This window comes from Gavia stellata, chromosome 12 (genome assembly GCF_030936135.1).
Source record: "Gavia stellata isolate bGavSte3 chromosome 12, bGavSte3.hap2, whole genome shotgun sequence".
In the NCBI taxonomy this organism is placed as follows: domain Eukaryota; kingdom Metazoa; phylum Chordata; class Aves; order Gaviiformes; family Gaviidae; genus Gavia; species Gavia stellata.
Window position 1 is genome coordinate 25,359,215 of NC_082605.1, and position 24,203 is coordinate 25,383,417.

Here is a 24,203-nt window from a genome sequence, read left to right on the forward strand (position 1 = left end):
GTTTGGCCTCATCTTTCACCGCCCCCTCGCCACTCCCTACTGTTTTCCAAGTCCCTCTTCTACTTTTAGCAACCTAATGATCGGTCCAGGACACCAAGGCTTTGCAGCTGCTGCTCCTGAGAGATGGAAGGAAGGAAAGAAAGAAGAGATTTCCTCTTTCAAACCTGTTGGTCTTCCAGATGTGCATAGTGTCAGGGTCTGTGATCCCTCTTTTCTCTGCTTGCTCCTCTAGGAAGTCAAAGAAATACTTCACGGCCACAGGTGGTTTATCATCTCGGATACTGAGAATGGCTTTGAACAAGTCATCCAGGAACTTCTGCAGCGTGCCCTGTGGGACAAGCGCACACGATGGAGACCGGGGAAAGCAGCAGCCCCCGAGTCCAGGAAAACAGCGTAAGGGGCTGTGACTGCTGCGCACAAGGGGAAATCCTTTGCTGCCAGTTGGATAAATCAGAAGAGAAAGGGGATGCCGAAGCAGGGAGGGAAAGGTTTGTTTGTGCATAGCGATATAATTAGCTTGCATTTGGGTTTAATTTCTTTTGGCATTGAGATTTTCTTTCTTACTGCTAGGATCTCACATCTGTGATTGTTCTGCACAATAAATACAAAGAAGACTGGAGACTGCTGGCCATTCTTGTGATCTCTGCTCCAGTGAGGCATCATGCTGGGATTAAAGATGGGCTGGGAGCCCAACTGCTGGAGCTGAGCACTTGCAGAGAGTGGGGAAATTCAAATCTGAATTAAGATCGCACAGACATTCCCTCTGCTCCCAGAGCTAAGCATCTCCACCTCCTTTCCCAGCAGGATCTCTCACTGGGGAGATGGGTTCAGGTCTGAACTGCGCATCATGAGCCCTGAGGAGGTCAGCATCCCTTTCATGTGCACCGACCCCAGATCAGCCCCGGGAAATCGTGTGGGGCTTCACACAGCAGTGCTGCTGCTCCGAGGGCAAGCTGGAAAGCTGGAGGGAATCCAAGTAGCCAGCAGTGCCCAGCAGCCTCGCTAAACTTGCTCCAACTGTCCAGGACAGAAGAGTCCCACCGCCTCTCGAGAGCGACTGGCCCCGCAGCGCTCCTTCCCTAGAGTAGGCTTCTTGCTACAGACTGCAAACCATAATCCCACCTGCCACGAAGGAGGGCATCCCGTCTCCTACCTTTGTGGAGAGAAGCCTGGTTAGGTAGATCTCCGGTAGGACTTTCTTCCTATGGCTCTGTCTGTGGGACTTCTTATGTTCAACTGATTCATCGGTTGGGAGAACCTGGTCCAATATAAAACACATGTTCAGAGCACTCCTCTCTGGAAGTGTCACACTGAATTTTCCTTTAAGTATAGAATTTCAACTGCATATAAAATTCAGTTAAAAAGTAGTTACTGTGTTATACATACACCCTTATATGGCTTTAAAAAAGTGATTCATAATACTCAGTTTTTCTGACATTTGTTTCTCTTGTGCTTTTTATTGCCTCTCTCAAGCTAGACAAAGAAAGAAAATGAAACAATCAATCTCACTTTGCATGTTAGTCTGCTCGCCTTCCTGGTCTCTGGGCAGTACTCCTGTGTGGCTGCAGTTTAGGGTCCCAGGAGCAATGCACAAGGCTTCCACAGAAACCAGCTTTTCTTAGATTTGGAAAAAGTGCAAGAACGATCAGCCAGTATTCCTACCCTGGCCTTTTTAATAACCAAAATAAGTCTTCTACTGGCCAGGTCAGTTAACCACTGCTCTATAATGACCTAGCAAGCCATTTAAGTCCATCTTGGCATTGTTTCATGTGTGCACATTTGGTTTCCCACCCCTTCTCCCGCCTTGCTCTGTGTGTACATGTGCGTGCATGCACGTGCGTGCGTGCATTGTGTGTTTGTACTCTATTTGAGCACAGAAACTTTAGCAGAGAAAAAAAATCAGACTATAAAATATTGTTGTTGTCCATAACACTTTTTTTTCGTGACAGCTTTTAGCAACATTTAGCACTTCGTACTTGTAGCGTGGCGCACAAGCCGGAACTAATAAATCTCCCCAGCCCTGGGAAGCAGGCGGCATGCCAGGAGCTCCCGGTAGGTGACTTGACCACGGCTGCGCAGGGTGCTACGGGCGGCGCTGCGCCGCACTCCTGATCTCTCTGTGGCTGCTGACAGCTAGATCATGCACAACAATTACTTTGCCATCCCGGTAATTTTTTATTATGCCCCATAATACTAAAGCTTGTCTACAGATAACCTTTCTGCACCTCTTTGAGCCTCTCTGAAGAAAATCAATGAGCCCTGATCCAGCTTGTTCATCACATCTGACGGTCCAGCCCACGGAGATGAATTAAGTTAGTATCAGTAAGGCTGAGATTTTCTCCTCTTTCATCACATACACTGAAAAAACAGCACCCAGAGACTTAAGCGCAGGAAAGACAAGGGATTGCTGCACACACAGCCTGACTGGTCACCTCTTTGCTCCCAGCGCTTTCCAGGCTGCCGCCTTCCGGGGGGATGTCTCCCCGGCAGCCAGCCTGGCAGCTGAGGACAACTTGGCCCCCCTGCCTTGCTGAGGGCTTGCCACAGCCCCGGGCCTGCCTGCCCCGGTGCAGCAGGGACCGGCTGCTGCCGCAGATGAAAGCAGCCTGTTTTGAAAACAGCCCCCGTTTGCAGGGATGAAAGCAACAGCTTCCCTTGTCTGCTAAGGGGTGGCCATCATAAAGGTGAAATATGTCGAAATGCGCAGGAGATTAGATGGGCACCCCTCCACTGCTGCAAGGAGCCCTTCCTCCAGCACCCCGCCAGCCCCCCTGTGCTGGGCTGCGTTGCCTGCCTGCACTCTGCCAGCGGCCTCAGGAGGAGTCTGGGGGAGCGGAGCCACTGCTGTGACCCATCCCCTTGCATGCCAGTGCCATGCTGCAGAGTGGGTGTCCTGGAGCGACAGCTCTGCTCCTCAACACAGCTCCCCTGGGAGGACAGGAAGGGAGAGTGGCCCCCAGCCCCCCCGCACGCAGCCACCAGCCTCCACAGCCGGGAGAGGGGTACTTACCAAGTGGAAGTACTTTTCAGTGTCCAAATCTTTCACTGTGAAGCACAAGAGAGAGAGACACAGAGGCTTAGTCAGGGGACCCAAACCGAAACCCGCCTCCGCAGACGCCCTCTGCGTCAGGAGGCATTTTGCTTTCCCCAAGAACCCCAACACCTAGCTGGTGTTCCCACACCAAGGGACCTCAGCGTTTTTGTGTTGGTGGTGTTTATCGCCTTCTGGGGTGCGTGGTGAGGGCCTCAGGAAGTACTTTAAGGAGGACTTGAGGTCTCCCAAGGGGTGTTTTAAGAGGGACCCAAGAGTGCAAGAGGAGGATCAGCACAGGGGCGCTCCTGCATCGTGGTGCTCCGCAATGCCCTGTGATGCCCCACGATGTCCCCCAGCCCTGCGCGCCCTGGGCCATCTCCCAGCCTCGCCATCGGGTCGGCTGCAGCTCCGAGCAGCTCCTCACTCCAGCGGTCGAAAGGACTCCCATGGCAGACACAGGCTCAGTGCCAGCAGCCTGGAGACAGGGTTTGAAACTCCTTGTTCAATGTGAATTTTTGTCTCCCTTGGTCTGTTTTGATTCTCTGCACAGCCTGAAACCCCGAAATATGCTGGCAAGAAACTGAACATGGGTAACTGGGAGGGAAAGGGTTTTTCCAATCAAGTGGGTTTAGATCCTTCTTTTTTTTCACTTTGTTAGCATAGACTGAATGCAAAACCCTAATGAGAATGTGAGACGAAAGGTGCAAACACCTCTAGCTTAAGGGCTGGGAAAACACTCAGCACCCCAGCAAGTGGAGAGAGCAGGATACTGGATAACACATTTTTAAAGCAAAACCACAAGCATGACACTTGCATCTCCCACAGTGTGTATATCAGCAATCTATACTTCCCAGACCTTCTTCATTTCTCCTACAGAAGGAAAAGCGGGCACAAACCCTCACTTTTTTGCAAGTGACTTAGACAAGCCTTAAAGTTAGAAGGGGTGTGGGAGCCGCCCACTCTCCAAGGTCAGTCCCAGACTTGGGGATCTGTGACCTCTCCAGTGGCCACTGCAGCTTCGACCTGCTGCCCGTCCCCCCAGTCTGGCTGGAGCTCTGCTGCCTGCGTCTGGTGGGGACGTTTCGCCGTGAAGGGGCAGCACACAGCCCAGCAGCAGCCATAAAGGGATGGGCCGTGATGGATGGGGCTATTCAGCAGCCCTGACACAAATGCCCTCGTGCCGAGGCCGTTACCATCCCGGACGCCTGCGGGCCAGCGTGCCTGCTCTGTCCATGCCCTGCAGAAGCCCTGTTCCCAGCTCCCCACATCCCTCTTCCCCTCCCCGGGTGCAGGCTGTGGTTCAGGCAATGCCACCACACATGGCAGTCATTACAGTGCTAAGCATCTCCACTCTGCCTGTCTGTCTCGCCGTTAGTCCCACCTGGGATGGTTGCACTGCCGCTGCCTGCGTGGCAGGACTCAGACCTGCGGTCCCCGTGGGGAGCATGGGCGCGCCGCTCAGTCGTAGCAAGGGGGAGCCCCGCGGGAAGGAGGGGGGTACGTCTCCTGCAGCTCCACAGCTATCTCTGCCCCAAACGTACGCCACAGCGTGGGCGAAGGGGGTTTGCAGGAGAGCGGTGGAGACCCTGCAGGACCCTGAGGGCTTCCTAAGCACGCCCTGGGCTGCCGGCTGGCCAGCTCGCTCGGCGGTGGCAGTCCCAGACCACGCTCAGTGTCTTCCCAGGCACAAAGCCGGCCCGACCAATGCACAGCTCTACCCAATGCACCACTACAAAAGGGTGCTCTACGAGTGCTGGTAACACCAGAGCCAGCCCTGCACAGGCTAACATCACACCCCAACGTCCAGGCAAGGGGACTGGCAGCTGGCTTTCAGCATCCCTGGCCAAAGACACCCCTCTAAAAACACAAGTGTTTCTGCCCAGTCACCAGCAACAGGGGAAGAGAGGTGAGACATTACCTCTGCTCAGCGTGGTGTCCTTCTTGTCTGACAAACTCATGGCCAGTGATGCCCCTTCAGGGATCTGCGGAGGAAGGGAAGACCAGATGTCGATGATGGGGGCCTTAATGGTGCCTCCCACAGAGCTGGGAAGGGCCCTGGGGAGATCCCAGGAGCTGGGGGACGCTAGTGCAATCACTGCTCTGCCACAAACATCCTCTGTGCCAGCCTGCCCCTGCTCCCCAGCTTGGAAACTGGCAGTAATGGCACTGCCCTACATAGAAAGGGTTTTTTTAATGCAAATGCAAGATAGTGAGGTTCTCAAATCCAAAGATAATCAGGCAAATACATGTATGCAAGACACATTTTTGGATGTCGACACCAGGTAATTTGAAGACGAGAGAGTGTTAGGCTGTGCAGATGCCGTTTTGCCTTTCCCTGGAAGGGGAGAAGGAACCTGGCCGCAGCCCGGACCCACGGGGCCAGTACTACCTCTCTGTGCTGCGGCTCCGGCTCTTGGCGCAGCAGGGCACTGTGCCAACAGTGGAGCTCCGCGGCACGGCTGTTACACAAATAATAGTATTAATAAGTACTCAGCTCCATTTTTGATTTTCCATGCACTGTTACAGACCAGGGAGGATTATGCTCCCAGGCATACCAGGGAATATGGAAATCATATAAGCATTTCTGGTTTCATTTAATTTTAAAAGGAAAAATGGTCAAGAAAACAATTTGATTTGCAACATTTCCCCACACTTTTGGCCTCCAATCCTCGATGGCATCCCTAGGCCCTGCTCTCAGGGCAGCCAGCGACAATTGTGCCAGTGATTTCAGCAGGCGCATGGATCAAGAGCAGAGTGATACTAATCAGCCAAGCTGGTGGCCGTTGGGAATAGGAGCTTTTTTTCCTCCTCTTTCTGTTGTCAGTAATAACTTGTTTTGCATGAAGAGTGTTTAATTAGTTTCAGTGTGTTGCAATATTAACGAGCTTCTCGCCAGGGCAGATGTCTATTCCCCGGAAGCTCTCACGGAGCTATGGCAACCTCCCTGCTTGTTCCTGATAATCCTGTTTTTGGAGGGGGAACTGCAGCTCGCCCCTGAGGCCAGGCAGGCTCCGAGGAAGAAAAGCTTTCCTGCAGCGCTGGCAGGTTTACCTTGTAATGTGCTAATGTGTTGAGTTTCTTCCTGCCGTCCTCAACCACTGAGGTGTCATCAAGGTCCCGGAGGATGTAGCTGTCGGTGCTGGTGGCGAACCACTCTGAACACAGAGAAGGGAGAAGTGAGACAGCAGCCCGAAGGAGGCACGTGCAGTGGGGCCCGAGGCTCTGGGCACCGTCCACACAGTGCTCGGGGCTGTACAGCCCCACTGCCGAGGCCTCCGGGGCTCTGTGAAACCAGAGCAGATGTTTAGCAATGGCCTCCGGAGTTAGCTCCTGGAGTGGGAATTTCCAGACTAGAGCAGACGTAGCTGGGAGAGGTGACAAAGGCTTTGCTTGGAGAGAGAGGGATGAGCACATCTGCCCCTTCCTCTCTCTCTTCTCGCCCCTGAGAGCTGTGTGGGACCTGCCTTGTGGAGCACCAGGCAGGAGAGATGCCACATGGCCCGCACGTGGAAGGTTGGTGGTGCCTCCCCGCAGGGCAGAGCTGGTCGTGTATCTGTGACCGAGCGACACGCCGCATGCGCCAGCTGAGAGGAGCGGGGCCCCGTCACTGCTCCAGCCCAGGGCGTTCTTCTACGGAGACTCTCTCTGGCACTGACTCCATTGAACGTCAGGCCTTGCAACTGCTGCCAGCCAGGGTGCGTCTCCACAGCCCGCTGCGTGGAGGCACCACAGACAGCGTGGGTTTCTCTTACCAGCGTTGGGCTTGGATCCTTCTTAAATTTTGGGAGAAGGAGTTGGCCACTGGGTAGTTCTGGAGTTAATTCTACAGGCTTTAAAGGGTGCAAGTCCAAACATCCCTCTGCTTCACTTGGGCTTTTCTAATGCTTCCTTCCAGTTATGTGGCTCCCTCCTCCCCACCAGTATCTGGTCTCATCACTCATTCCTGAAGACCATGCTCAGGAAAAGGCTGCCTTCATGTCTGCCCTCTTGCTAGCGCTGCTTCACCCACTGCCCTCTGATAGACACCGAGAGCTACTGTGCAACATCAGGTGCTTCATCTGGTTTTAAGGACTGGCTGGTCCAATGCATCTGGTCCTTACCAAGGTCGACGTCTTCCACCCTTGGCCACTGGGAGTAGGGGACATTCTTGCAGAAAGCTTCCAGAATCTTCTCCTTCACTTGGCTGAGCGTGTCCGTGTCCATGGCCCTGACACTCAGGGAGTCCATCCCACAGCCTTGGAAGGAGACGTTGAGGTTCTGCAGGCAGAGGCCAGGTTAGGGGCGAGTGGGGTGACCTACTCAGCTCTGCTGGCTCCCAAGGACGCGCAGAGGCTGCAGCACCCACACAGCTCTTGTTGGTGCACTCTGAGCACCGTGCTGCTGGAAACCAGGCTGACCAAATGCGGTCATCTACACTTTACCGCTAGTGAGAGGTGCTGATTTATAGCCCCCGGAGGCTGAAGGCCCTAGATTGTTGATGGAGCCAGGAGGACACAGGGAGTGACACTGTAACCTCCTCTCACGCTGCCTTGCTAATGGGCCTTACCCCTGACACGCAGAGACCACCTCAGGAGAGGGAGGAAAGGTCAGCCCCCATAACCAGTCATGTCCTCAGCTTCTTGGCTCCGACCAGTGACTAATGGGACTGCCAAGACTCATTGCTCTGCCTCTCCCTGACACAACGGGCCAAGCTCCTTTGTTTAAACAAGCTTTAAGCATGCCGCAGGCTGGGTCTGCTGCAACTCTGGTGTCCGCCACCAGCACCACCCAATAACCTGCTCGAGAACATACGGAACAGTGGGACAAACAGCTGCAAGGGGCTGCAGGCTGCCCAAACACCAGCTCGGACCTCAGGGATGCCCAGGTACTGCTACAGTCACAGCAGAAAGCTGCAGGGCAATGAGAGTGACTCTTCCTATAAAAAAGCATCTCCTCTTCTAGGAGCTGCTGCCATGCCAGCCAAGCAAGACGAGGCAGAGTCCAGGTGCCTCCTCCTCTCGCAAGCTGTGCAGAGCCAGACGCTACAAGCATGGCGTCTCCCTCCCGCCTGGGGGCTTCGCTCTGGGACAGCCTCAGCTCTGCGTCTGCTTGTGTCCTCCGCTCCTTGGTGCGCCTGAACCCGAGGGCAACACTCTGCCTTCATTTAGTGGTGAATGCAACCCTGAAGCCATCTCACTGCCTGACTGGCAAGCCCAGGGCAGGAAGGTGCAGATGCCAGGAGCATCGCTTGTGCATAAGCACAGCTGCCTTTAGAAGGACACCTGGTACAGGTGAGAGTTACGGCTGGGATTTTCGCAGCCTAGAGGTTCCTTTTCAAACGCTGCTTTTACCTATCAGGGTACAGAGTCAGCATCCTTGACTATGAGAACAATGTGAATGCACAGATGAAGTCCACTTTTCTCCATAGCATTAAATGAAGATGTTTTTTCACATTCTATACTGTGCAGGTGTTTTTTAAAGCAGGGCTTCAGTTACCAGCAATGTGGGGGATTACCTGTCAGTTAGCACTAACCCTGCATTGCTCTCCTTCCTCCAACATACCCTGTTCACTTTTGTTTCTCTTCTGGCAAACAAAGCAGGAAGCAGCCACACTTCCCCTGCTCAGACTTATGAAGTTACCATTTCTGCCGAGAAAGCTAATACTTTGCGCCCTGCTGCTAACCCCTCTTGGTCTGCGCTGTAAATTTACAGGTCAATTGGTAACAGGAATCTGCAGAGGATGTGGAGCTCGAACCTGCTCTGAGTTATGGTGATGCACATCTGGGGTAACCCACTGACTTCAGTGAAGCTACTCCAGATTTATGCCAGGTAATTGAAAGCAGGATTTGACCCAGGCTCTGGAAAGGCGTCTGTTGAATTCTATGTCAGGCACTGGAGGGAACTGAGCCCTTCACACGCACAGCCCTCGTCTGCCCTGTTCCCATAGGAGGCATTTTGCAGAACCGCTTTTCAGCACCAGTCCTCTAACACCCTGGGCAAAGCCATCACCCCAGGACTCAGGTTTGCAGCCAGCACCTTCCCACTGCTAGTGAAGATGCTCTTTTTCTGGGAATGGTAAACCTGTTGCTTTAACACTCTGAATATGGCAGAACCAATTTTCTTACCTCCCTTCACCCCTAATCTGAGGTACTTAGGTGACCCACCAAGGAACAGACGTGAAAACAGTCATTACGAGCCTTGTTCTGTAGTCATGTGCTTAGGCAGCGGCAAGGTGCCTGCACAGGTGTAAAATTTACGTGGTTATCATCGCACCTGCATGGGTACCAAATCAGGCGCTTGCACAACCACCCTGCCGGGGTACACATCTGTCAGACCCCCTGGGGTGTAGGTACTCACCCTTGGCTTTGCCTCGATGTTCTCCCTCAGGAGCCACTCCTCGTTGAGGGTGTACCTGGCTTTCCCTGTGATGGCATCGATGGACCCTTTGTTAATCTGCTGTTTGATCGCACATATCAATAGGAAGAAGGGCTCTCCGACCGTCTCCTGGGGGAAGGAAAGAAGACTAAGTAAGCAAACCAGAGCTGATGGCAGTAACTTCTTCCAGCGGCATGGCGAGGACAGGCTCTGCATGGATACTGAAGGTGCCTCCGCACCTCGGCGAGCAGGACTGGTCCACGCCAGGCACTGCAAATTCCCGGTGGGTGCTCAGTGCCATTGCCCCCCCAACTCCTGCCAGCATCTCTTTGAGGCTGCTCAGAAGTTTTCAGACTTGTGGCAATGTGACAGCGCAGATGGGAAAGAGGACGTAACAGCCGACAACAGCCACAGGCGATTTTCGGGGAGGGTGAACTGTGATTGTCAGCATCAACATATCCCATCCAACTTCTACAGCAAGTACTGTGGGGCTGTGGATTGCCACCAACAGGCTGTGCCAGCATTTGCTGTCTCACGGGCAGAGCGCTCGGGTACTGCTCAGAAGGTAGGGGCATCTGCATGGCTGTGCTGAGTGGGTACGTGCACGCACGATGCTCAGCAAAATACAAATGTGCATTAATTTACATGTGAAATTACACATGAACTACAGGGAGAATTTGGCATACTCTGGTACAGAGATGTTTCTTGCAATCTGATGGAGCGTAGACTGTACAATATAATGCACTCAGCGGGACAAGGATGGGGCTGATGTGCATAAAACCCCAGGTCTACAGAGATATTCGGGCGCTCAGCTTTTTCATGAAGTCATCAGCTGAACCCCTCTTTGTGCTGCCTGGTTTGCCATTAAAATCCATGGAAGTGAGCCCACTGCGTGTGCCTGTGGCTCTGGGAACTAGCATTCATACTTCTCATACCACAGCAGAGCCCTGATCACAGCAAAGCAGAAAGGATCAGGGTCAACAAGCTGTTCCCATGCGACAGCAAGCAAACACAGCATTTAACTCCTTACATTCATCAAACTTTGTCTTACAGGAGAGAGGTGAATTGTGACACTGCTGCAATGAAAACAAAAAACATAACAGGGACCAGCTATTTGTGATGTGATTCAGCTACATGGTTTAATGCCAGATTTCCAATCCACTTCTGTCTGCTACGCTGATGCGCAAGTAACACATAAGCTATTTTCTTAAGAAACTTTTCAGTACTGGAGTACATCCCATTCTCCCTAATGTTCATGTGCAATTTCCTTCCAATGAGGCAAGTGCAAATTATTGCACATTTATGTACTTTCTGAGCATCACACACACCCCGCACAAACATTCCTGCCATCTGAAATTCTACTCAAGACAACAGATATTGAATGATTTGGTATTTCTCAGCTAGGAGCTGCTAAATCCTGTTCAATCTGCTTCTTAATTAAGACTTGGTGATTCTTTTATTCTAATTGCCCTATAATTGCTAAAGCAATTAGTTTGATGTCAATTTTGATTCGGCTGCATTCAGCGCAGTTGATGATAAGACACTACAGCAGGGCTGTAGGTGGGCATGCACCATCTGTGCCAATGGTGCACCCACTTTATTTTCCAAGGGCAACTTTTTTTATGAACACAGGGAAGCTCCTTGGGCCTTCTGCTGGGGTTTAATGACTTCCTGCAACACTTCTTCTGAGCACGCAGCATAAAACAGGCTCAGCAGCAGAGCTGCCGGTGCTGGAAATGGAGGAAGGCACGGCTTCCAGAAAGCAGAGAAAGATGTGAAGTCATGGGGATGTCAAGAAGCTGAGGATTGCGAACAGAGTGGAGAAAGTGTCAGAAGCCATAAAGAAGAGTTAGTTTCTGAGAGAAAGGCGGGAGTATGAGATAACAAGGAAGGGGATGACAGCGACACGGAGACATCCCCAGGCTGCAGTACCTGCTTTCCCCGTAATGTGAACCGTGGAGCGCTGCCAAGCTGACCCTGCACAAGAAGTGCTGACAGATCCTGCTGATGGCCCTGCTACCAACGGGAACTCTGTTTATGTCACATGTGTGCGAGCATGCAGCAGGGACGAACCCAAGACTAAATTCAGCGCCGGGTTTTGGAGCCTGCCCCGTCCCCCGCATGGGAAGCTCTGGCCCCGGCTGCGGCTCCGGCCGCAGAGAGATGTGGGGGGGCTGCCAATGGCTACACAGCTGCCTCCAAAAACATTTAAAAAGTGCGAGTCCTGCTGATACAGGAGCACTTTACAGCTTGAAACCAGCACAGGCCGCACGGGTCAGGGCTGACCGTGTGGCACCTTCCCACCCATGTAAAGCTGCACTGGAAGGGGCAGCCTGGGGAAGCAGAGGAGCAGGCGTTTCGGACCCGCCGCAGCGTGCATGAGCAGAATCAGCCCCCGGACTGGCCGCATGGGAAATAACGACAGCGCTCCACCGGCGAGATACTATTTCTGTTTGGCTTTTTGGCTTTCAGGCTCAGGAACTGTGGGATGTTATGGAAATCTGCAAAAGTGCTAATCAGACAGCAAATTTCAAAGAGGGGAAAGAAGGGCTGGCAGGCAGGGACTAGAGATAAAATGGCAAACTTGGAAACCTCAAGCATTGTTCGGAAAACTCATCTGGAAATGAATCAAAACTGTCTTTGGACTTGGCTAGTTGGGAGAAAGGAAGTTTAACTAAAAGAGATGAGTGCTGATTCAGGACAAAAAATACTTAAAAAAACACAGTCTGGGGCCTTTTTTCCTCCTATTGTGAATGTATTTTAATGAGACTTCATTTTCATTTTTGACTGAACTGTTACAGGCTCTTAAAGCTACCCAGGGCACTGAAATAACTTTACAGTAATGGAAAGCACAGTTCAGGCTGGCATTACTTGAACTGTTTCATGCACGATGAGTGTGGGAGGGCTTGGTTTTTATATGCTCGGGAAAAAAGGGGGTTTAGAGCACAGGCTGGATTCACATGTTGCTGCCCTATTAACAAGGCTGACAAGTCCTTAGAGGTGTCCTCCCAGGAACACGTTACAGTAATTTCTAAAATGTCTTTGTGAGGCTGGGGTGGGAAAAGCACAGAAACCAGCTGCTTATCCCAAGTGCCTGCTAATTTGGGGATGATTATCTATTTGCATTCTGTGAAGAACCAAACCTCAGCTCCATCCCCCATGCAAGACTTTGGGAAGCTTAGACCCAGACCTAAAAGATGAATTCCAGGACCTTGATTTTCCTTTAACTCCCTGTCCCTTGATCCTGTTAGGATCCAGGCACAATGGTACCATGGTATCTCATGAGGAAGGCTTTTTTCCAGCCTTTTCCACCAAAGCTGTAGCAGGAAGTAGAGACATGGACCATTTTATCTACAATTCTCACTCGGTTCTGCAGAAACAGAGGTCTGCATCGATTGTGCAAATGCTGCAAGTTTCCTCCGAAGCCAGTCCCAAGCAGCAAGCCTCCTGCTAGCTCTTCATCCTATCTCCTGCACGCACCGAGCAAACCTCCCCCTGTCAGAGTGGTGACTCCATTGCCTTCAGGTGCCCTCCACATGTTCAGACCACTAGTGACTGTGGCCTGCAGCTCCTTCCCAGTTGAAGACAGCTCCTTCAAATCATTTTCCCCCAAAACACAAATGGACGGACTGTTAGGCAGAGCATTAATACGAAACAAATGTTTTGAGCATGTAGCGTTGACTTACAAGGGAAAATACAAGCACTTGGAATTTTTCCACTGCACAACGGCAGGGACTTTTGCAGCAGCTGTTTCGAATAGACGTTGTGATTAATGGGGATAATTCAGGAATGAAAACCAGACCCATCGTCACACGTCTGACAGACCAGTGCTACAGGCAAGGCGGGCAGCCTTTTTTTTTAACCAAAAAATGCCTCTCTGAAGGCAACAGAGTTTGATCCAGAGGAACACAAGGCACATGGAAGGTGTTTGACTATCACTAGTATTTAAATCACAGCCCTGACTGAAACCAGCCTGTGTGTTAGGAGGTGCCATCCGCCTGACTGCAGTAGCTCTGCGCTCATTTGCGCGGTGGGGAAGGTCCCGGCTCTGCTGATTTGGAGTGAGACCCCCTGTCCCTTTGCACAGCTGAGCTTCTGTCCACCTGGGACAGTCAAAGGGCCTCTCTGGACATTTCTGTCTGATCAATTCTCTTCCTCCTCCGTATTTCAGCAGGCAGCATGATTTCTCCTCTGATCAAGTCCCTCACCCTCACTGTGGAGCACATGTGATGTGAAAGTCTCCTGGAAATCAACCCTTTATTGTGCCCTAGTATGGAAACTGTTTGCTTTTCAGAGGTGGGAAATAGGCTGTGGTGGAAAGTGCAGCGATGGTCTTCACTGCCACGGCTTCAGGCTGAGCAGGTGAAGCAAGCAGGGGACTGCAAACCCGGCATGCAACATTAGCCGCTGCTGAGGACCTGTCACCCGCAGGCAGATAGAAATGCAGGTTCAGCTGGTGACCCTTCAGCTCTGCAAATGGCCACCACTGCCCACCGACCAGCTCCGTCCATACCCTGTCCTTCCTTGTCCCTGCCCTTCCTCCCTCCTCTGTGGGGCGGGCCAGGGCGGCACGGCACGGGAAAGCCAGCTCACAGGTCGCACCAGCACCGTCTGCACTGCCCTGGCCGCAGGGACGGCGACTGGCCCTGGCCCCATGACAGATCCTGGACAAGCTTGTGGTGACGGGCACCTCCCCGCCAGGCGCCCCAGGGAAGGGCAGTGTGCGGGCAGTTGGGAGCTCCTCGCCATTAATTAGCTATGTAATGTGTCCAAGTCTTCATGCCCGCGTGATAAGACTCGACTTTCTTTCCTCTTTTTTTTTTTTTTTCCCCTGAGAAAGCCTTCTTGCACAATGTCCATTTTTAGCACAAACTGGACTTGGATCAGATGCCTCACATGTGGTCTCCACTCTCCAAAAGGAGAGATCAGCACTTTTTTTCTCCAATGGTTTAACTACAGGCACAAAAACTGAAGATTAAAAAAAAAAATCACTAATTCACTCTTTTCTGCTCTTACAGGCTGGATAGTTGTGCTGCATTGGCACAGCCATCCTCATTTACTCCTGTAACTTTTCTTTCATTTTACTGGCTAATTATGTGAGCTAAAATGAAAGATTACAGACTACAAAACCACAGGCTTTAGGACAAAAAGTGATCATCAGCTGAGATCAGAAGACATTATGATATGTGTGAGGACAATACAGTATTGCTTCTGTGGCTATAGCAAACACTTTGGGAAAAGAGATTTTTCAAAGGCTTTTTCCAGGCTCTCCCCTGTGGGTATAATGGGGTGTCCTCCAATTAACTGCCGTGGAATCAATTAAGTTATTGCTCAATTCTTCTGGGAAATTCCAACCAGAACTGGCAAATGTTGGAGATAAAGCACTGAGCAGATGGACTGCTGATGTGCTCTGAGATGCCAAATATATTCCTTTTCATTACCGTCGGAAGACAGTCAGGCTTCTGGGACAGACACCCCCCCTCTCCTGCTAAGGTCTGTCTGGCCAGCATGGAACCACCAGGATGCCTCCCGTGCGAGGAGCCCCATGTACCAACGGGCACCGACACGGAGCAGCCCCCTGCCCGGGCACCGCCATCCCTCCCGACAGCTGGGGCTCTCGCGCTGAAGACAGACAACGCTGAACTGGCTGGTGACCATCATTATGGCTGCACGAACTGGTCAGAGAAAACAACAAATAACTGGAACAGTTTCCAAAACCTCAAGCCATTCTGGTTATTTTTCAACTCCCCTGCGGCTCCCTTCTCAAGCACGGTGAAAATGTTAGTTCGTGCTCTGGCCTTACGAAAAGCCTGCCATGAAGTCTGATCTCACCAAATCCCCAGGCAGAAGTGGAGAACTGAACTTACGGTTTCTTTTCCACACTTGAACCTTTCAATACACTGGTGTTTGTCAACTGTGATTGACCATTCAAGTGGCAATTCTGGCAGGTATTTAGGTCCTCAGCTGTCCCATGCATCCCTCATTACCCCTGCATGCAGTGCCGAACTCGCACCCACAACAGCACTGATCTGGTTCTCTTACTCTGAGGTAGCTGTACATGCAGATGGACATCCAGTTGGTGAGCATCTTCTCCACCACGGATTCTGTTCTCCTCAGCATCAGCTTAGGGTTTTTGGAAGCTGAAGCATCTATTAGATCCACCAAGAGGTCCTTCATGATGCTGGTGTAATACTCCAGTTTCCCATGCAATGCAATAGTAAGCAGGGAGGCCAGGTTACATCTGAAACACAGGATTGTCTATGACTGAAGCACCAATCTAACAAGACTAAACTAACTGGCAAAAAAAACCAACCCAGAACACAAAGGCAATTTTCATGAGCCTTCTCAACAGTGTTAGAACTTCAAACCCTCCTCCAGTGCTGCAGGACCGGTCAGCTCACACCCTCTTATTGGTAAACCAAGTGTTCAGGGATACAAACACTCACGAGCGAGTCACTCTGTACCTTTTGGTGCTCTTCAGGATAACAGAGGTTTATGAGTGGCCGTTTCTAATAGAAATTTGGAGGCAAGTGTAACTCAACCTTCAACTGAAATGCACGGCTCCAGGCATGGGCTGGATTGCTTACAAGCTAGGAATAAATCAGTCTTGTCCAGCTGCCAGGTCTTTAGTTCTGAAGCTCATACCTGTCTCTAACAGCAAAGTCCTTCTGTTGCTCGAGAGCATGGACAAACACGATGAGAAAGTGCTTGTTGTTGAGCAAGGTGGAGAACAGTGAGATTCCTTCTTCCATATTGGGTCTGCAGTTTTCAGGGATCTAAAGAAAAATGTAGAAAGTAGAGTGAGAAGAACCCTGCTTGCTGTTTTCCTCCAGCTTTCATCCTTCTTGACTGCAAGGATGTCCCTGCTGAATGCAGAGGTACTGAACTGAAGACCCCTGACTCCCTCTGCTTGACACAAGTCAGCAGCATGCTTTCCTGGCAAGGGCACAACTGCGTCCGGGGCTGTATCAGAGGCAGCTTGGCCAGCAGGGCAGTGGCAGTGACCATTTCTCTCTGCTCAGCACTTGTGAGGCTACCTGGAGTATCGTGGTCAGTTTTGGGCTCCCCCAAAGCTACGAGACGGACATTGGCAAACCGGAGCAAGTGCAGCTGAGGGCTGCCAAAACAATTAGTGGGTGTACAGGGAGAGGTGGAGAGCGCTGGGTTTGGTCAGCCTTAAGAAGTGGTAAGGGGAGATCCTCTGTAGTCTTCAGCTGTCCCATGGGAGGGTAGAAAAGACAGAACCAGGCTCTTCTCTGCCTATACAGTGCTAGGATGAGAGGCAAGGGACACCAGATGGAACAAGGGACACTGATTAAATGTAAGGAAGGAAGTTTTTACCTTTAAGGTGGTTGGACACTGGAACGGGGCCCCGAGAGGCTGTGAGATTTCCATGCTTGAAGATATTTGACAGAGCTGGACAACGCCCTCAGCAACCTCATCTAGTTGGAGCTGCTTTAAGCAGATCTCCCTTCCAACCTAAGCGACTCCCTGATTCTTCAATTCCTACTTCTTGTCCACATGAAACCCAGCTCTGGGACAACAACAGGTTTTACCAAGTCCCTGCCTGGGAGGAATCTCATTTATAATGAACTGCATATGGGACTGAAGTGACATACAACACAATACACCCAGGAAAAAAAGCCCACAGTGGAGCTGGGGAGGATCTCCTTCATGCATCCACAGATCTGCCTTCTCCAATCAGCCAAAGCTGATCTGATGCTGGTATGTGTTAGTTGTTTCGAGTGATCAAGCATCCCCCACGCACCACAAGAAAATGCATGGCATTGTCAACACACGCGAGTATGGTTAGCAACCACTCAAGAGCATTTGTTTTGTTAGTGGGTTACTCACTTTCCATTCCCCCACCAGGAGCGGATGAGTTTCCTGGACCTGGGAGCCCACCTGGGAGCTGAGCTGCTGGGATGGCAGGATGTAGCACTCCTCGTAGAGCGAGGAACACTGCAACCAAGCACAGCATTAGGGGAGGGCAGCTTACCCGGCTGGGGACCTCCTCGTTTGCCCGTGCACCGCAAGCAAACGAGACAGAGAGACATGTCATCGGAACTGAAGACCACCCATTATGAAGAAATGCATTGGTATGGTTTATGAAGCCTTTAAACACTTTGCAAGAGCCTCTTGAATGAGCAAACACCACAAGAATGGGGGGAGGCAGATGTCTGCGCAGACACGAGGCTGTTAGGGTAAGGAGCCTGCAAATAGACTCATTTGACAGCTAGAAAAATCCCAGAAGAGAAAGCATTATAGAAGACTAAGTCAAAATAGAGGAGTGCTGGGTGTTTTAACATATGTAACTTTTGAAACAGATGGGAAAAATGTTTAAATCTCTAACATTCATATAGCAGCCTGAATCTTAAAGACTTTAGTGTGCAGATATATAGAAATTGGATAACTTAAAAACACGAGTAATAACTACTAATGAAACACTCTGCAGTCATAAATCATCATCTCACTCCTCACCACTGAAATGCAACTGCCTCAGGGGTGAAATACAGCCGCTGTTAAGGGCACACAGTGACACAGCGGAGCAGCCGATGATGGGAATTATGGCACCGGCGCGTCTGGTGCGGCCCTGGAAGAGGACTCTGGGTAGACAGACTGGGACTGGGCACCCAAGGGGCATCTTACTGGGAGCATCATGTGCCCAGCCTTTGACAGAGAGGAGAGAAAGGGGGAGGCATCTAATGAGCTCCTGAGGACCAGCAGAGCAGCCGGGAACACTCGGTGGCATGCTGCATGGAACGAAAAACCCCCTTTCCCTGCCGACAGGAGATATGCCCTTCAGCCACCCTTCAGCCTCAGCCTCCGCTGAAGAGTGGGGTGACATTGGAGTCCCTGGTGAGAAGGGGAAGTCCCCAGAACTTTCTGCTCATGTGAGAGAATGCTTTCAGAAAAGGGTGTCCAATGGCATCAAATGGGCGAGCCAGAGCGACTCCTGGGACAGTGCTGCTGCCGGGCTCATATTGTGTGCGAGCAAGCCTGACCTTACTTCACACCCCAGGAGCTGTGGCTCCACTTTTGACGATAATTGGGGCTGAAATACATGACAACTAAATATATAACAGGGGAATGATTTTGTTACGCTGTAATAACCCTTTAGCAGAGGGAAAGCAGAGCCCTGATCTGGTTAGGAAGGACCTGGGAGCGATTAGATGCCTGTGAAACGAGGTATTGCCTTACTTTGGGGAAGAACGTCCGGGTGACAAAGTGCTTGTACTCCAGGAACGGGATCCCCTGGCTGCGGTTTAACTCCTTGGTCAGGTCTGTCATGTCCGTCTGCAGTTCCGCAAAACCTTACACAAAGAGACCCGCAGATCATAAGAGCTACAATACTCTACCAGCTGAGACAGTAAGCAGGCAGGCTGGCACTGAAATTCATGGCACGTCTCACCTCTGCCTCCTCAAGCCTTTCCCTTGAGTGGGCTGAAGCAGGGTTTCTCGAGGAGCAGCAGGTTACCATCAGGGTTTAGCTGTCAGCACTATACATCGTGTCCCACAGCACTGACAGAGAGAACATTTCCCCTGCCTCCAGGAGAGCAGCCCCAGTCTGGTTCTGCAGGAGGAGGACCTCAGCCTACGTTGCAGTCATGTACCACGGGGAGAGCAGATGCAGACACTTGGATTGCTTCTCCCATTGCTCTAGCAGAAGCGTGCTGCAATTTTTGTTGCACCCAATCGTAAAACACGCTAAAGATTACTGTGGCCTTCAAGCAACCCTCTGACATAGCGAACAGCCATTAACCCTGAGACAGGGAAAACAGTGGCACTGAAGATCAGTGGCTTGCCCAAGTCAGGCAGCAAGACAGCAGCAGAGCCACACTCCCAGCCACTAAGCCTCATTCACAAACCCTGCTGAAGCTCAAAGGCGATGACAGAAATTCTGTAAATAATCCTATAAACTTCTACCGAGTAGAAGGCGAATGACTCCAACCTGCTATTCCAGCATCTCCCTCCTAGTCCTGGCTCCTCCTTGGTGCCCAGCATGGTGACTTACCTTTGCGGATTTCCTCCCGGATCTGCGACTCCATCTCCTCCATCTGGAGCAGGGTTTTCTGCCAGTAGCGCTCCGCTCTGCGGCTCTTTGTGCAAAACACAAAGAGAGCTGGAAAAGAGGAAGGGAACAAGCCTTTGGACTAGGGCGTTGGAGCAGCTGCAGCTGGGATCAGAATGGTCCTCTGCTGACACGGGTGCAGAAAGCTAAACTCAGTGTTGGTTTAACACCTACAAGAAGACTAGTATCTGATCAGGCAGTTGTCAATTATCTGTAAATAAGTAAAACCAGCTGGAATTTAATGATCATGCTGTAACTGTCATCTTCAATTTAGGCCTGGGCTGTCTATATTCAGCTTAACTGTATATTAATGTATTCCAGCTGATTAATGAATACAGATTTTAAGATGTTTACCACCTGTACTACAGTGTTCATGTCTGACAGTCTTCCCATGCCTCGAGAAATATGTTTCTAATGATGGGTGGTGCATTTAATAAATAGTGTGCATTGTAACCTTTATTAAAAATAAATTAAATCCCTATTAGAAACACCTCATTTGCTGTGAACTGACAGGTTTCTTGCTGCACAGCCATTCTGGGCATGCGATGAGAAGATACGCTAGCCAGAGGACACAGGTGTGTTGCACAGCTTCCAGTGAAGTTAGCAAACTGTTGTGTCTGCTCCAGATCTGCAGCTAAGGACGCTCGCTCTGTTCTTCATACTCTTTGCCAGGCGCCTGTCACTGGCTGTTGCTGATGACAGGACCTTGGGCTAGGTGGGCCTTTGGTATGGTCTGGGACAGTCATGCCTGTGAGTGAGCCCTGTTCAAGTCCAAGACCACTTTCTCACACCTTTCTTATTTTGTATTATAGTAGCTACCAAGTGTTTCGGGGGGAAGGGTAAATTTATAAATACCACAGGCTCAAGTAACAGAGTTGAACTATGGATTCAGCCAGCAAATGCTCCATGCTGCAGGAAGCTTTGATCCTGGGTACTGGCTTGGTCCCGTACAGAGAAGCGTGGTTACTTGCTGGACCCAGACCAGTTTCAGATACTGCACAACTGCAGCACTCAGAGGTTTCCTAATGTGTGAGTGAGTCATCTGCACATTTCCACATACAATGAGAAAAAACCGCAGCACAGCCTGGAAACTCATCATTCTGTTCCCTTACCTACGACAGAGAGGACCAGCAAGATGCTGCAGATGACAATGGAGACGATGATTGCGGTCTCTCCTCCCCCAAGGTGCAGCATTGCAATTGTGTAGTTAAACTTTCCAACTTGGATCTAGAGAGGGAGAAGGAGGGAGGAAAAGCAGGAGCTGAGCAGCACGTTGCCAAGAGGCTCAGAGGTTGAGCAAGAAGGGACTACAGGGCAGCGCTTGGCAGACCTTCGCCCAAGGATGTACTGACCACGCTGGCTCAGCCTACCAGGCTTCGCGGGGAGGCTGGGCTGTGCCTTTCACTGCTGGACCTTGGGGACTTTGTGTGCCTCGAAAGAGCCCAAATCCCTTCCTGCGTGCTCCGGTGGAAAGCCGAGGCCAGCTCACAGCAGGCTGTGGTGCCGCAGTGGTGCCCATCCTAGGGCCAATATAGGGCTTCAGTGGCAAAGCCACAGGCTCCAGCCCACATCACGGCCCCACCGTACCCACCCCAGAGCACGAGACAACCCTTTCTTAGAGAGCTCACCGTACCATATAGTGCTGCCTGTACTACTTTTACTAGAAAACCACTTCCACTAATCATCCAACTTTGAATCCCAGCTGCACTCTCCTTTCTCCTCCAAAAGCAGAACTGCTGCCATGCAGGAGAAGGAGGATAAAGAAACTTTAAAGTCTTTGAAATACAAATAAAGTAGGGGAGTAAAAATAAATAATAATGAGATCAGAGACAAGTAATGATCTTGTGGACAAAGCAGTGGACTGGGTATCAGGAGGTGCTGGCTCTGCTCCCAACCCGTATTTCTTGTGACACCAGGCACAAACCACTTGAGCTCAGTCCTGTGGTCTCCTGATCACCAGAAGGGAAGAGGCCAACACACATCACAGGCAGGCTGGTAAGTTTACTCAGCGCTGTTTATAAAAGGCTCTCTAGGCCCCTGGGATGAAAGGGTTCAACAGCATCATCTGATAAGGAAAACTCATGACCATGCAAGTCTTTCGCTTCTGGAAATGTGAGTTTCACTTCTCTCAAGGAAAGAGAAGTGAGAGAAACTTGAGCAAAAAACGAGGTAGGGAAGAGATGGAATGATCTTGTGATTACATCTGTGTCATGGAGCCCCTCTGGGAAAGGTGCACGCTGTGGTTAAATTACAGTCAGCTCTCAGCAGCTGGGCCAAAGTAGTGCCACAAGCAGGGCCTTCCCACCACGTCCATGCATCAAACATCATGCAGTGCACAGCTCCACACCCACTGGGAAATCCAAGCCCTTGCTCTCGGGAGCGCTGGTGAGGGCACTGATGCTGCCAGCTGAAGGCATCCGGACAAGCCTGGAGGTCTGCCCCTGCGCTGCTCCCTCCACAGGCAAGAGAGGAAGGACTGCCATGCCATGGGCAAAGCCGGTTGCCATCACCTGGGGTCAGAACAACCTTCAGCACCTCTGACCATCAGCGCTGGACCACGCGGCCAGGCTCCTGCGACTCCAAGCCCCGATGTGCCCTTGTACCAGCCCTCAGATGGACTCCGGTGCAGGTGGTTTTTGGGACGGTGCCTCCAGGCACCTTCCAACACCAAGCGCTTCAGTCTCCTCCCCAGTGCACGCCGGCTGGGAGCTGAGATGCTGGATGGGGACGGGGAGCCATGAGCGACGCACAAGCATCTGCAGAGGTTCATTTGACAGTCTGCAGAGCACCCTGCCTAGCCTCAAGATTTCCACCTCTTTTGTCTGAAATGCTGCTATGAGGCAAGTCCTCGATGCATTTTGAGTCTTTTTTTTCCCCACCAACTCAACCTTTTGCATTTGCCGGAGGAGAAATCCCACGCTTGCTGTTTAATTCAGTGTTTAAACAGTTTGGTCATGAACAAAAATGGGTTTGAAGGCCTCAGCAAGCTTCTCTTGTTTATTGGATGGGTCTACTCAATACAATTTTTTGTAATTAGGTTGCAGGTTAAATGGCAATGTTTCCTGTCACCAGCACATGGCGGGGGGTGCAGAAGGGGCCAGGGCCAGAGGACACTCCGCTCCTGGGAAGAACTGTCGGGGCTGGGCAGGACTGCTGGGACACAGGGCCACCTCGGGGGTCACTGGGAACCGCGCTCCGGCTTACGGAATGGAGCCGTCTTGCAGCCTCCCAGGGTGTGAACGGGATCCCCTTGGGACTAAACTAGACCAAAATCAAGCTCCAGCTCACCTAAGGCACTCCCAGAAGAGCTGCTCGAAAGTGACCCCCAAAACACAGGGAGGCTCAGGAGCCCCATCTTCATCACTGGCTCCTTCTCTCTACAGACAGCTCCTGCTGCCCTGTGCGACTGGCTAACACAGACCTGGCCCAAGAACACCTTCACAGAACAGGCATACCCAAAATCACGGTCAGAATTAAGATCAACAGTGGGGCACGTTTTAAACGGCTCTTTTCCTGTGCTCTGATCACTGCAGATGTGAGCTCTACCATCTAAACAAGAACAAACTGGGCAGTCACAACAGGCATCTCAGCTTGCCAGAAAAGAGAATTTCCATCAGCAGGCAAGGCTTCTGCAGCCCCCGACAGCTGTCCTTGATGCAAATCAGGTAGGGACCACTGTGCAAGTCTGGCCCTGTGTTATCAAAGCTATTACAAGTATGTTATAAAGGCAGATGTTGCCTATGAAATGGCCGGCAGGCAATAACTCAAACCATGTATGAAGGTTTAATAAGTGCACACAGACGTGAATACAAGTTGATTATTTAGCTGCACTGTCACTGCTGGTACACTCTTAATAGCTATGTGATACTTCAGGGCTGGGTATCATTCTCCTGCTTTCTAGGGACTTACTAGGGCAGTGCCCTGAATGTTTTACGTCAAACCAAGACTAGCAAGCTCATAAATTCCTTTTCTTCCCCTGAGGGATTTCCCTGTTTCTCAGTTCTCACTAAAAACAAAATTACCCTATTTAAAATTTCCATTAAAATGACTTGGGAAATTCTGCTACTTCTGCATTTCCATGTTTCCAGTTTGCAACAGAATTTCATACACCACAGACTGTAGCCAGTAAACTGGACAACCCTGTCAGTGAATTGGTGGTGGTGAATTGGTGGTGGTGAATCGGTGATGCATCTTCATGCCTTTCTTCTGGGCAGTTCAAGTCCACAGCCTCCTCAACTCCCTTTGCAGCCTTCCTCCTCCCTGCCCACGCCACAGGCTCCCACCCATTCACTGTTAACACATGGATTGGGAGCAGGGCTGCAGGGTCTCAGACCATGGAGACGGAGGCATTTTCTCTCCAGATACAAAGAGCCATAGTCACATCCCTGCATGGCAACGGGCTGCATATGACATGAGGGAAACTGAGGGCGAGAAGAGCAGTTAAGTCAAGCCCTCCGTGGAAAAAAAGACAGTAACAAAGTATTGAGTTTTGCAGACACAAAGATGAACAGCAGCCCCAAACGCTGAACTCTTCACAGTGACAAAAGAGCAGCCCCTGGGAAGCAACACGAAACTTTCCAGCCCTGCGTACTCCTCTTGCCATCCCCAGTCACACGCAGGGACCCATCTCCAGTGGCTAATTGCAGCTTGGTAAGGGTCGGAGACTCATGTCCACTGCTGCTCTCCTGCTGGCAGTAGGAAGCCATCTGACTGAAAACCGTATGGAAATCCCCGAATGTATCT

General features: G+C 51.2%; 1 protein-coding gene across 1 annotated transcript in view; it reads right to left on the reverse strand.

The window, feature by feature from the left end:
- The window catches only part of PLXND1 (plexin D1), an 85,715-nt gene that overhangs the window by 8,479 nt on the left and 53,033 nt on the right, over nucleotides 1–24,203 (reverse strand). Inside the window, exons 21-33 of the mRNA XM_059823251.1 lie at nucleotides 20,573–20,687; nucleotides 19,404–19,511; nucleotides 18,590–18,702; nucleotides 17,243–17,350; nucleotides 16,034–16,164; nucleotides 15,431–15,629; nucleotides 9,371–9,517; nucleotides 7,135–7,291; nucleotides 6,086–6,189; nucleotides 4,953–5,016; nucleotides 3,011–3,045; nucleotides 1,154–1,258; nucleotides 165–328 (exon numbers count right to left, since the gene is read on the reverse strand). Of these exons, the coding sequence (XP_059679234.1) occupies nucleotides 165–328; nucleotides 1,154–1,258; nucleotides 3,011–3,045; nucleotides 4,953–5,016; nucleotides 6,086–6,189; nucleotides 7,135–7,291; nucleotides 9,371–9,517; nucleotides 15,431–15,629; nucleotides 16,034–16,164; nucleotides 17,243–17,350; nucleotides 18,590–18,702; nucleotides 19,404–19,511; nucleotides 20,573–20,687 (1,550 nt within the window). The remainder of the gene's footprint in view (nucleotides 1–164; nucleotides 329–1,153; nucleotides 1,259–3,010; nucleotides 3,046–4,952; nucleotides 5,017–6,085; nucleotides 6,190–7,134; nucleotides 7,292–9,370; nucleotides 9,518–15,430; nucleotides 15,630–16,033; nucleotides 16,165–17,242; nucleotides 17,351–18,589; nucleotides 18,703–19,403; nucleotides 19,512–20,572; nucleotides 20,688–24,203) is intronic.